General features: G+C 38.9%; 1 protein-coding gene across 2 annotated transcripts in view; it reads right to left on the reverse strand.

Moving 5' to 3' along the window:
- Positions 1–14,518, reverse strand: part of USP3 (ubiquitin specific peptidase 3) — a 105,191-nt gene that overhangs the window by 17,453 nt on the left and 73,220 nt on the right. For both annotated transcript variants that reach the window (XR_013996176.1, XM_081094434.1), the window contains exons 6-9: positions 13,930–14,012; positions 12,616–12,729; positions 8,851–8,964; positions 2,930–3,076 (exon numbers count right to left, since the gene is read on the reverse strand). Coding sequence is in view for 1 of the 2 variants with exons in the window: in XM_081094434.1 (XP_080950560.1) it covers positions 2,930–3,076; positions 8,851–8,964; positions 12,616–12,729; positions 13,930–14,012 (458 nt within the window). In the remaining variant the exon portion in view is untranslated. The remainder of the gene's footprint in view (positions 1–2,929; positions 3,077–8,850; positions 8,965–12,615; positions 12,730–13,929; positions 14,013–14,518) is intronic.

Raw genomic sequence — 14,518 nt, forward strand, 5'->3', positions numbered from 1 at the left:
CTTCATCAAATGTAAAACAGGAACAATGTCTATTTCTCTCAGAGGCCTGGTGTGAAGATGAAATGAGTTATGTATGTATAGTGCATTTAGGCAAGTGCTTACCAAAAAGAAAGCCCTTAAATAATTAGGATCATACCGGCTTTTTGCTCTTATTTCCTTAAGTACATATTTTGAACATGTACCCCACTTTTTTGACAGCTGCATGGCATGCCACAGTATGCACATAGAATGAACACAAGAATAACTGAGAAAGTGCGCTAGTGAGAGCATCTTATCTAAGAATAGACAAATGTGTAAATTGACTGTCCCTCCGCTATGCTTACCAGCCAATCAGAAGAGTATGCAAATTAACCCAACAAAGATGGTGGTTAATTCGCATACGTAGGCACGAAGCGGCGGAGGGAAGACTAATGTCTCCGTCCGGAGCCATGAAGATTTAAGGCTTCATCCGTAGCGAAGGCCTGGGTCCTGGGTGCCGGAGGAAAACCGGTGCCGGCAGCCAGGGGAAGGGAAGGCCTATCGCATGAACCTCTTCGTGCAACGGGCCTCTAGTCTATATATGTAAAAGCCTAAGCAACCGAATGACCAGTCGCTATGACGCACACTGACCATCAGGGGGCAGACGCTCAATGCAGACGCTGCCCCTGGTAGTCAGTACGCTCCCACAGTGGGAGCACTACTCAGCTGACCAACGGGCACCAGACACGGCTCACAGCTCTCCTAACTGGGACTGACTGGGCGCGAGCCCGCAGCAGGTGCAGTGGGGCCTGGATGAGTGGGAGTGGCAGGCAGCATTGGACTGTCGGTTTCAGCCCAATCCCCACAGGCCATGCTGAGGGACCCCACTGGTGCACGAATCTGTGCACTGGGCCTCTAGTGCTATCATAATAGCACATGCAAAGCACCATTCTAAGTACTTTGTATTTATTAACTCAGTGAACCCACACAAAAACTCTATGAGGTAGACATGATTATCCCCATTTCACAGACCAGGAAGCTGAAGTCCAAAAGGTTAAGTAACCTGGCCCAAGGTCACACAGCTAGTCTGGCCTAAGCAGCTGTTCTTAACACTATGCTCTTGCTCTTAACTTAACCAATATAATATTAATGGACACTGAGGTTGTTTCAATATTTTACTGTCATTAACTGTACTACAACATACACTTACATATCACCCTTTGTGCACTTAAACAGTTAACTTCAACCAGTAAATGCTTCTATGTTAATAGAAATTTGAGGTGCTTTCTGACACTTGCAATCAATAATGCTAATACATTGAGCTGTACTTTCTGAACTGCTCTGAATCAACTGCAGTGATGAGATAGGCAATTCTATTATTTTAAACGTTTGCTTCCTTTGGCTTCCTTCCTTTACTGGAAAAAGAAATATATTGCAGCTTTATTATTTTCTTAAGTTGTTCATAAGATATTTGGCTTTTGTTTAGAAGTTTAAAAAAAGGGAAGATATATTGGGAACTGTAGAACACAATGGCCATTTTAGGTGTTAGGTTTAGTATCTGTGTCAAAAACAAAAGGCATGCCCAAAAAATAACTACTGAAAATAAAGAGACTCTGACTGATCCTCTCATACTGACTCACATACAATGCTGCCTTTAATTTAAAGAGAAATTACTCTATTTCAAAGCAGAACATTTAAACTCAGTGTAGTCCTTCCTTTATCATTTCTGCCTCTGAGAAAAGGATACCAATCAAGTCAAAATACAAAACAAAATTTTTCATTTAATACTATTTTTAATTTGGTGCTAGCAGCAAGAACAATTCTTCCAGACATAGGTAATTCCCTTTATTTTAATTAAAAAAATTTTTTTTTATTGATTTTAGAGAGAGGAAGGGAGAGGGATAGAGAGATAGAAACGTCGATGAGAGAGAAACATCAATATTGAGTTTGCAACCCAGGCATTTGCCCTGACCAGGAATCGAACTAGCAACCTCTTGATTCTTGGGTCGACACTCAACCACTGAGCTACAACTGCAGGCAGGTCCTTCCCTTTCTGTGCTAGATTCTAATTGGAACCATAGCTAACCTTCCAGGGCCTAGAAGGTCAAACATTTTGAGAAGTATGGAAATTCATACTGGTTACCCTTCTCTGACACAGCCAGATTAGCTATGAGGCTGCTTAGTCATTCAAAAGACCTTATCTTACAAATCAGACTTAGCAACTTCCAGGCAATATTACAACCTCTATATATTTCCTACTCTTTCTTTCTTTGGGGAGTTTGTCTTATAAATCCCTTTCCAACATAGGTCAACACAAACTTTTCAAAAATACGAAGAGAAGAAAACTACAATTAACTAATATCCAAGCTCAAATATCATAAAACATCTATTTCTCAAGCAAAATAAACATAATAATCTCAATGTCAATTCTGAGTTATTAGTACTTGAAAAAGCAACCTAAAAGGTTTATTTTGTTCATATCGAGAGGTAAGAAAAATTTTCAAGAACTTACAAATTCCTCAATTTCAATAAAGAGCAGATATACTTAAAGAAAATTCAAGTCCAGAATGAGGCATTAGGAAAATTCACATTCAAATATTTTAAGCCTTTGTTTTTAGTGAACAAATATAATTACTTTTAATATACTAAAATTAAGTCTTTGAGCCATTCTTCAGTACATCTGGAGGAAAACTTTTAAGTGCTAAATTGTACAAATATTTTCTATTTTTTTTCAAGTTTTAAAATGATCTATCCCAAATAACAATCAGAACTACACCAAGATGCAAATACAAGATGCCTCTGGTCTGGAAGTGGGAGGCATGTGCCAGTCCACTGGTCACAAAGTTCAAGAGCAAACATTTGTAGCAAAGATTAAGGGAAACTCTCCACTCCCATTATAAATCTAACAAACAATAACACCAACAGAAATATCTGAGGTGCTCCTTAAACAGCAAAGGAAATTAAATCTTACATGCAACATTTGTTACTTGCAGACAGGGTAGAATTCTCCTGCAGAATTGGTGAGCAGGAAACACCATTGAAACCGCCCTGGAGTTCCAAGTGCAGGTGGTCCAAAAGGTAGCGCATGAATTCATGGGCATCCTGCTGCTGATAGCCCCTGAAACAAACAGGAACAGTCTGTCATGGAGGAGGCTTCACCTGCCCAGCCAAAGCCACAGGAGGGAAAAGCATGGGGCGGAGATATAGCCCTGTGCTCAGAGCTCAGACACAGCGAGGCTCCTGGAGACTTTTCATCTCCACATGCTCCATGTTTTACACACAAAATTTCTCAACAAGAAAAATAATTCTGTTTGAAAACATGGAATTTTAGAGCTAATTGGACTTGTAGTAATCTCAATTGACCCCACTTTAGAGATGAGGTAAAAATGGGGTGTGAGGGTGTGATTTGCCTAAAGTCCTGCAGAGACAGAGCTATAACCCATGTCTCTCTCCTGGATGGACTCTGAATCTTCCCACTGTCCCACTGGCCCCTCCAGAAGATGCTCAAATGTTAAAATTTCACATCTTAACCTCACCATAAAACTAGATCTAAACCACCACCACATGAAATAAGGAATCTAAAACTAATTCTTTAGATTGAAAGATACTAATTTTTAAGCACTGGCTGAAAGGAAAAGAAAAATTTTCTAAAAAGTTAAGAAGACATCTAACATTCTATACCTAAATCCTAATCTCGATTCCAAAGACACTTTTAAATAAATACTTTTAAAAATGCATTGACTCATACGCAATTATTTTCTATCCTAAAATTTGAATATATAGAGCAACATATTCTTAGATTACTTCTTTCACTACATTCAACTAGGAAATTACGTGGAATTCTTATACTAATACAGATCGATGACAAGTAAACAGAAATGAAGACTGACAGAAAATAAAGCTGATACAACTGGAAGGTCACAGAGGTTTATGTAGAAAAAAATAAATCAAGCAATGAAATATAAGGTACTTGCATAAAACTGTTGATGGAAAATACTTCTGCCTACATTTTGCCAGCATGGGAGGTTCTCTTTAATCTATCCTCTAAATCTCAAGGTTTTCTGGCTTGGTCTTGAGTCAAAACTTCCACCGCTCTTCCAGGCAATGGTTCCATAAACAAAATTTCCTTCAACCAGAGTTCCCCTCAATCTATATATTTCCCCCTTTTCCTGAAATTTCTCCTGGAAATAAGAAATTATGAAAACAGTCTGCCTAATCAATGAAACTTAAATCAGAAGTCACTTCAGCACTGCACTGTAACTTTTTCTGAACTACTTAGCTACTAAATTTCAACATGTGTTCAAATATTTCTTCTAATATTCATATGAATAAATGTTAACATTCACAGTCAAAACTATTCATTCAAAGTTGGTAGTTCCTTTATGTACCTAACGAGGTACTTTAAACCTTTTCAATACAACATCCTTTTTTTTTTTCATGACTCAAAGGTAGTGCTACTACTTTAGGACATGTGTGAATTTCTACACATATAAAAATAGTTTTGTTTCTTCACCAAAATAACCTGATATCTAATCATCATGTTTCTAAAATGGATCATGAAAAACCAGTACTTTGTAGTTATGCCAATTTGCATTTTCATCAAATACATTAAAAAAATGTTCCTAGGGGGAATGTCAAGGAGGAAAAAAAAGGAGACATATGTAATACTCTTTGTAATACTTTAAGCAATAAAAATTAAAAAAAAGAAAAAGAAAAAATAAAAAAAAATGTTCCTAATGTACTAATGAATGATTCCAACCACACCATGATTTTATATTCTTTTATCAAAATATGTTATATTCTAATGTGTTTTTTTTACCATTGGAAACACATTTTTTAAAAATATATTTTACTGATTTTTTACAGAGAGGAAGGGAGAGGGATAGAGAGTTAGAAACATCGACGAGAGAGAAACATCGATCAGCTGCCTTCTGCACACCTCCTACTGGGGATGTGCCCGCAACCAAGGTACATGCCCTTGACTGGAATCGAGCCTGGGACTCTTCAGTCCACAGGCTAACGCTCTAGCCCAGGGATGGCGAACCTATGACACACGTGTCAGAGGTGACACGCGAACTCATTTTTTTGGTTTATTTTTCTTTGTTAAATGGCATTTAAATATATAAAATAAATATCAAAAAATATAAGTCTTTGTTTTACTAGGGTTGCAAATATCAAAAAATTTCTATATGTGACACGGCACCAGAGTTAAGTTAGGGTTTTTCAAAATGCTGACACGCCGAGCTCAAAAGGTTCACCATCACTGCTCTAGCCACTAAGCCAAACTAGTCAGGGCTGGAAACACACTTTTTACCTACATGAGATCATGGAACACTCAGCATTTTTATAAAGGTAAGTTATGGGTTTTTGTTTTAATGTGTGATCTTTACCAGAAAACAGTCTATTTTAAGACTAGGAACATTTTCTGATTCTGACTAAAGAGACATTTATCATTCCATTTTTAAACATTTAAATAAAACCTTTTATTGAATTATCTGAAAGTCTTAATAAATATTTAGTATGTTAAATTCAACAAACTTCAGTTACCTTTTTAATTATTTGCCAAATATACAATATGAGCTTCAGAGTTTTCTCTGTAGTCAACTTAGGTTTCTCTTGTTAATCACATTAAAGGAAACACTGCTCTCATGTGGGTGCAGTGTTTGTGTTTTGTATACAAATTATTTCATGGATGTCACCCAAACAGGCGTTTGTGAGTTACTGAGGAAATGGGTATATGAAGAACCCACTGGCATCTCTGACAGAGCAGAAATGAGAGAAGAGGGGAATAAAAATGGCCCCAATTTTAGCACTTCCTTATCGTCACTTGTTTTACCTTAAAAATGACCTCCTTCTCCTTAATGTCTACAGGAAATCTGTGTCCTAAGGATGCTGTGAGAAATAACTGTTGGAAAGCACACTGCAAATACAAAAAGCCTAAAGGGTCATGAACCATCCCTTCTGAACGAGAGGCTGAGAAGGGCAATACTGAAGCACAATGAATAGGCACACGGGGCAACTGGCTCTTCACAACAATTTTTGGCATAATGAGGCAACCAATATTTACCCAAATCTTTAAAAGAAAGAAATGTCCCAATAAAGAATGAAGAAAATGTTAATTTGTCCTCGCTGGTGTGGCTCAGTTGGTTGGGCATCTTTCCATGTATCAGGAGGTTGCCGGTTCCATTCCCGGTCAAGGGCACATGCCTGGATTGCGGGGCTTGCAGGGGCAGTCGATCAATGTGCTCTCACATCGATGTTTCTCTCTCTCTCAAAATCAACAAACTATTCTTTTAAAAAACACACACACAAAAAAAAAACAAAATCATGCTCACAGTCGAGCTACAGAAAATATAAAGGGAAGAGAGATGGGCAGATTTATAGGAAAAGTAGAATTCTACTGAATAAAGGTTTCATAATGTTTCTAAACTCCCAGTTAAGAACGAGGGGCCTGAGTCATCATGGGGACCAAGCAGAACAGTATGGAGTTAGTTGCTGGCCTCACTCAGGCACGTGGACAAATTACTGTTAAAAGATCTATCATTAACCAACCCCACAAAGACCTGGTTCTCATACTGGTCCTGACATTTACTAGCTGTACAAGACCAAACACATTGCTCCTCCTCTGTCTCATTGTTGTCTTCTTTAAAATGGGGCTAACACTTCCTACCTTGACAGGAATTTTGTTGTGTTTTTTAATGAAGATCAGATATAAAAGATCTAAAGTGCTAGGCACATAGTAGGCATTCAATAAATGACAACTAGCCCTAGCTGGTCTGGCTCAGTGGATAGAGTGTCAGCCTGTGGACTGAAGGGTCCCAGGTACGATTCTGGTCAAGGGCATATGCCCAGGTTGCGGGCTCGATCCCCAGTAGAGGGTGTGCAGGAGGCAGCCAATCAATGATTCTCTCTCATCACTGATGTTTCTCTCTCCCTTCCTCTCTGAAATCAATAAAAAAATATATTTTAAAAATAAAGAAATAAATAACAATTTTATGCAATAAAACATAAAGATTAAATCCCTATCAACAGTCTAACTAGGCGTGTCAGAAATTTTATATTAAGTCCAAACCAGATCAGTAGTAACTTAATAGTCATTTTCACCTTTCCTACTTAAGAGTCAAGAAATCTTAAAATTCTTACAAAATCAGTCTCTCCTGAGAGATTTACATGGCATGATATACATAAAAGAAGTTTCCTTCAAAACAAAGATCAGGGGTAACAATAGTCAATCACAACAACTTACAGTTCTTTAAAGTTACTACCTTTTAAACATTTCTCTATACCACCCATATATCTAAGCCACTAGTAGGCAATAGAGCAAGGTTTATGCTAAGTTTCACTACAGCATGCTGATTTAGTTTAAAACAAAACAAGGAGAGGGATGTACATTAGGTGCCTAAATCCTGAGTAGTAAGAACCATGATCGCTTCAGAAGGATAAAATCAACAAGGTGGTAACAGCTATTGTCAAACACCTGCAGTGCCCAAATCTGCTATTACCTGAAGTGCTAGGGCTGATGAATAAAACAGGACTAAGATAGGAGGGGAGGTAGGGATGGACAGCAGGGCTCTCTCCCTACTCAGCGAGGCTATACCGCGAGCACAGAAAACACAGGGACTCTGAAGCCACATTAGGATGGGACCCAGCAACCTTCTGGAAAGTGAATCCCAATGGACTTGACTACAGTCTCCTAAAACCTTCAGGACCCAGAGCAGAACTGTGGATATAATACCATAGACATCTACTGTTTACATTTGGATTATTTTTAGTTGAAATAATAAGATAGTGTATGATAGTAATTATTCTTTGTAAGGTTTTGAAAGAATCAAGGAAATTTTGTCCAGTATGTTTTCCTAGAGCAGATTAAATAATTCATAAGGGATTTAAAAATAAACTTTACTGTTGAGAGTATTACAGATGTCCCCTCTTCTCTCCTCCCATTGCTCCCCTCCCCATTTCCTGCCCCACCCCAGGCTTTCACCACCCTATTGTCTGTGTTCACAGGCAATGTATATATGCATATAAATTCTTTGGTTAATCTCTTCTCACTCCCTTCCCCTCTTCCCTCTGAGATTCGTCAGTTTGTTCCATGTTGCCATGCCACTGGTTCTGTTTTATTCATCAGTTTATTTTGTTTATTAGATTCCACATATAAGTGAGTTCATGTGATATTTGTCTTTCTCTAATTGGCTTATTTCACTTAGCATAGTAATCTCCAGGTCCCTCCATGCTGTCTCAAAGGGTAATAGATCCTTCTTTTTTACTGCTGCATAGTATTCTGTGGTATAAATGTACCACAGCTTTTTTATCTGCTCATCTGGGCACTAATCATCAGAGAGATGCAAATTAAAATGACAATGAGTTATCTCACACCTGCCAGAATGCCTACCATCAATCAGTCAATCAACTAACAACAAGTGTTGGCGAGGATGTGGAGACAAGGGAACCCTAGTACAGTGCTGGTGGGAATGCAGACTGGTGCAGCCACTATGGAAAAACAGTGTGGAGATCCCTCAAAAAATTAAAAATGGAACTCCCATTTGACCCAGTGATCCCATTTCTAGGAATATATCCTAAGAATCCTGAAACACCAATCTGAAAGAATATATACACCCCTATGTTCATAGTTGTTTATAATAGCTAAGACATGGAAACAGGGCTTTGTTTTTATAACAAAATACCCTACCCTTTGTTAAAGACATTCAAATATCTATTATTTAAACAAACATTTGTCTAGTCAGATATATCCAACTTCTGTTCTCTTCCTTTAAAAAAAAGAAAAGAGCAAAACCAGTCTTTACAATACCACCACTTCATTGGAAACTGTTTCAGGAACAGTATAACGACTAATATTAATATTTTAAGTACCTTTCGTTAAATAATACTTACCTAAAATTTGGCATAATCTTCCAAACAACATAAAATAAGGACTCTGGGCTAAATGCAGTTTGGCTACCTTGCCATAAAGCACAGAGTGTCTTTCTAAACTCTTCCACCAAAGACCTGCAAAAGAGGAAGGGACAAGACCCTGCGCATTAATGAGAGGCTATTATTTCAATGCATAATGTCCAACTGTCTAAAGTTCATAATAAATTAAAAATAAAAACATAAAGAAGGCCTGGTCTCTTCTAAGCTAAGTCTGACAGTTAAGTAAAAGCATTTCAAAAAACCATGTAAATAGCAGTAATTACTGACAAAACCAGTTTTGTAACCATATGGTGAAGTCTGTGCCAAAATACTGTCATACTTGTACAATAAAGCAATGAGAAAGTTACAAACCTAATTATTTAAGAATATACATTTTTAAAACTTAAAATCTTCATTTCTCCTTCTTGCCCCTCACTAGGAGCACTTCTCAGACCTCAGTGTGACATCTGCTCATCTCTGCCTCAGAGAGTCCATCTGACCACAAAGCTTCAACGTTCGGCTCCATACCAATGACTCTCAAAAATCCAAATCTAAAAGCCACATTTTCTCATGACCACTTTTTTTTTTTTTAATATATTTTATTGATTTTTTTACAGAGAGGAAGGGAGAGAGATAGAGAGTCAGAAACATCGATGAGAAGAGAAACATCGATCAGCTGCCTCTTGCACACCTCCTACTGGGGATGTTCCCGCAACCCAAGTACATGCCCTTGACCGGAATCGAACCTGGGACCCTTCAGTCCGCAGGCCGATGCTCTATCCACTGAGCCAAACCGGTTTCGGCTCTCATGACCACTTTTATTCAGGTTTCTCCAGCTTCCAACAGGAATTTTCCACTGAATGTCCTCCTGCCACTTCAAACCCAATGTGCACTGAACCTCCTCTCTGTGCTCTCCCTATTGTCCCCCAATATCCATTCTCATCTTCTCCGTAGGAGTAAAACTTCCTTTTTTCCCTTTGGCACATAAATTCCTGAAATAAAAAACTTTGAGTGTGTTTAAATTCTGAGAAATTTCCTTAAAGAGAAATAGTCCTTATTAACCGTTCCTGCCTCCTTCTAGCTGAAATGAGGATGAACTGGTGGCACTCCAGCACCGTCTTGGACTATGTGGCTGAGAGCCCCATTCCAGGGCTGACGGCACAGAGAGCAAGACGGAGCCTAAAAACTAGAAATGTCTAACTTTTGCATGAGAAAATAAACTGTGGATGTTTAAGTCATGGTTAATTTTGGTTATCTATGCATGTAGCTAAGTTGATACACCTCCTCAACTTCAATGACTCTATCTGTCAATACAACTACCATACTCATGAATAGCTAACTGATAACTCAGGGAATCTCAGTATCTTCTTTCTCAACCTGTTATCCTGTAGGTCCCTGGAATACAAAGCATATTTTTTACTTAGTGCCTGGACTTGTTTGAGGAAATCTCCACCTGAGTCTTGGTGAGAGTCAGAGCCTGTCTCCCACTATGGAAGCTGGAAAGTCCAGATACTTGCTTTCCCAGCCTATCTCTCCACCCCCACTGCAGGAATCGGATACAAGGCCTGGGCTCTGCCTACCTGAAGCAAGTGTTAGTGATGCAAAGAAGCTGGGACAGTACCAAATCCTTTCTGGTGGCAAAAATCATCATCTGGAGTTCACCAAGCACCCAGATTCAGCAGTGCCAGCAGTGGGAGCTCGAGTTGCACTGGGCAGCAAAAGCAGTGATGTTTTCATGGGGAAGTTCTATGGGGGTGATTGTGGCTTTGGTTCTAGATGCCTAGACTTCATACCTGATTTTCTACCCATCCAATAATGGTGAGCACACCAATTAGACCTCCAATAAGTTCCTTTTCTGCTTAACATGGCCAGAAGCAATTTCTACAGTTTGTAACTAAACCCTGAATGATATTAATGCATCAAGTACTACTCACTCTTCCCTTCAGTTTTGTGCACATGCATTTTTTCCTCTACATTTCACTCTATCCCCTCCAACCAAATCCTATGTAATAAAAGGCTAATATGCAAATTGTCCCCTTGACTGGGAGTTCAGGGGGTGGGGGCCAGCTGGCCAACAGCCCACAGCCCCTCCACCCGGCTGGCCCCACCCCTGATCAGGGCCCCTCCACCCCTATCAGGGTAGGCTGGCTGGACCTCACCTGTGCATGAGTTCGTGCACTGGGCCTCTAGTTACTATAGAGTGTAAAGCCTCCCTGAATGCAGGCATTTTCCAGTTCATCCTATATGCTGTTATCAAAGTGAACTCTTTTTTTAATATATGTTTATTGATTTCAGAGAGGAAGAGAGAAACATCAATGATGAGAATCATTGATCAGCTGTCTTCTGCACACCCCCTACTGGGGATCGTGCCCACAACCCAGGCATGTACCCTGACCGTGAACTGAACCGGGACCTCCTGGTTCATAGGTCAATGCTCAATCACTAAGCCATGCCAGCCAGGCAAAGAAAACACCACTTCCAGTGATGTCATTCCATCCCTCTTCAATGCCTGGCTTTAAAGTTGCCCCATATTTTGGCTCTAACCATACTGGTATACTCGTCTAACATGTTCTATCCTATTCTCCCTCAGCCACCTAGGCAGAACAGTACCAGATTATAAGATGGCTATTTGGAATGTGTGGGATGGGGGTGTGGGTATGGGATGGCCAGGCAGGGAAAACATTACATTAAAAGCATACACAGATGCCCTAGCCCAGTGGTCAGCAAACTGTGGCTTGTGAGTCACATGCGGCTCTTTGGCCCCTTGAGTGTGGCTCTTCCACAAAATACATGTGCGGGCGCGCATGTACAGTGTGATTGGAACTTCGTGGCCCATGCGCAGAAGTCGGTATTTTGTGGAAGAGCCACACTCAAGGGGCCGAAGAGCCACATGAGGCTTGCGAGCCGCAGTTTGCCGACCACTGCCCTAGCCGGTTTGGCTCAGTGGATAGATAATCAGCTTGCGTACTGAAGGGTCCCAGGTTCAATTCTAGTCAAGGGCACATACCTTGGTTGCAGGCTCCCAGCCCTAGTTGGGGGCATGAAGGAGGTAACCAATCGATGTATCTCTCTCACATCAGTGTTTCTCTCTGTCTCTCCCTCTCCCTTCTACTCTCTCTAAAAATCAATGGAAAAAATATCCTCGGGTAAGAATAAAAAAAAACACACACCAGATTATAAACCATAGACCTGTTACAGTAATGGTAAGATATGTAAAAAATGTGCCCCTTACAATCATGATAATATGATAGATCTTCTAAACCCCAAATAGTGTGTGGCTGCACTGAATAGATACTGGTTCTCAAGAATCACTTATCAATTCTTCCCCTCTTCATGTCAATGAAAAATTAACTGTATTGTCCCTGTAATTAATTTGATGAGTACAATTTAATTTTACTATCCAAGACAGGTTTTCCTAACAATATCAGACAAGTCAATTCACAAAGACTAGTGATATTCATGCTGGTCTACACTTAAACCTGTATTTCATATATAGATGTCAGTTTTAGAATGTCCAAATTCACAAAGGCTCAGTAAGTAGAGTGCTAAATTTATGCTGGCTTTTAGGAAAATACATGTAAAAGAATTTCAACAATTATTAAGATTACCTGCTAGATACTTAAACACAATTTTTAGAAGTTTTTTTTAAAATGTATGTGCCTGTGAACTCACATATGCAATGGAAATCATCAGTAAGAGTCTTTTGTTTTGTATCAAAGCCAGAAAGGATATAGTCTTAGAACTCACACGTTGTTATCCCCTTGGCTCCTGGTGTGGTATGTTCGCCTTCCTGCTGTCTTCCCATTCCTTAACTCCACAGCAGGCAGTTCTTTGAAATAACAGCAAAACTGTTCAATGTTACTATTTAAAAAGGAAGGGAAGAAAATTATTTTTTTGAATTTACTGTAAAGAAAGTTCTATGAAACCTACATATGGATTTTGTGAAAACACAATCTCAATTTTTCATTTAAATTGTACTCAATGTATTCTCTTGCACTGGGTATCTTCATTAAGTTCCCACATTAATACTAAGTATAAATAGATGACTGCAGAAATGAACAAAGATCTTAAAACAAAATCTCTGTTCAAAAAAATCCTCAATCTCCCCTCCCCACACATCTTTAGAAATGGTTATCACCATTTCTTTCTTCTCAGGGTGCTTGTAGGTGGTCAACAATTCCCTCAAATAAAAACAACCCATAAAACCAAACATATTGTTTAGAGACACTATAAAGAGTAACAAGGAGAATTCAGTAGTGACTAAAATTTCTTCTTTGGGCAAACTGGATAAGCTAACAGTACCTTTAAGAAGAAATAAAATATGGCTTCTGCCTTATTCCCAAGGTGGTCTTGGGAAGATAATTTATTCTGACTTTTGATGGCTCATTAAAATCTAAAAGTACACAACTTTCAAAATAATTTATTCTATACAACTTAGGGCAGCCTTCGTGACCATTTTATTTTTACTGCTTATCTTACAGTCTGAAGATCTTCTAAACATCCAATCTTATGACTACACTTAAGGCTCAACTAATGATTCAAATAAGTTTTCTGAACAAGGTTCCTTGTAGCCCAGGAGTCTGCAAACTACAGCCCACACACCATATCTGGCCCTGGGCCAGTGAGCTTTTACATTTTAAAACAGATGTTTAAAAATGGGGGGAAGGGCACGATTGAGGGGAAAAGAATATGTGAGAGACTGTATGTGGCAGGCAAAGATTAAAAAATATTTATTTAATTTGGCCTTTTACAGAAGAAATTTGCTGGTCTCTGCTCTAGCCTATTCAAGAAGCAACAGAAAATAAATAACTGCCAGCAGTTATTTAATGCAAGGCACTTTTCTAATAAGCACTTTATATAAATTACATTATATACTACCCAATTACCTGTGAGGTAGAATTATTATCCCCAATTTTACTGATGAGAAATCTAAGGAATTGAGGTAACTTGCCCCAAGCCATATGACTAGAGTCAATGGCAGAGAGGATCTGAACCCATAGCCTTTGCTCTTAACTATTCCACTAGAAACTAACAGCAGATACTTAAGCTCTGTCATATTACCTGAGTGACTGAAGGATGGCATTCATAAAACACGTGTTCCCCAAATTCCGAAGGCCTGTGGCACAAATGGCAGTGGTGCTTCCCTGTAAAATGGGACAAGGAGAGGCCCATCAGTAATGCCAAGAGAAGGCCGACTTTTTCAAACATCAAAGCAAAGCAAAGGCCTATATTTGAAACTCCAACTTCAAGCCAATCTAGAATTGGTCCTTTTCTGTCCAATTAATATTTCAAACTCTGTTTATATTCTCTGTATAAGTATCTACATATGTTTAGACGGTTGTTTCTAATCCTGGGACTGTTCTAAATGGAAGTATCTTGTGGACGCTTATGAGGAAAGCAGCATTAATAAGTACCGTGTAGTACACAATGCAAAAACCAGGAAGATCCATAAAAGAAGTAAAAATCAAGACTTAATGTCGTTACAAGATTCTATTAAAACTACTACACGTTACAAAAAATATAAATGTATACACCCCAAGTATTTCTGTCACCAAACTTTTAACTCTAAGCCATGCATAAATGACCAATATATGTTTTTCTAGCAATAGAGTATTAATCTTAAAAAACTACCTGAATTTCCCTTAAACTA

Source organism: Myotis nattereri, assembly GCF_964212035.1.
Source record: "Myotis nattereri genome assembly, chromosome: 1".
In the NCBI taxonomy this organism is placed as follows: Eukaryota; Metazoa; Chordata; class Mammalia; order Chiroptera; family Vespertilionidae; genus Myotis; species Myotis nattereri.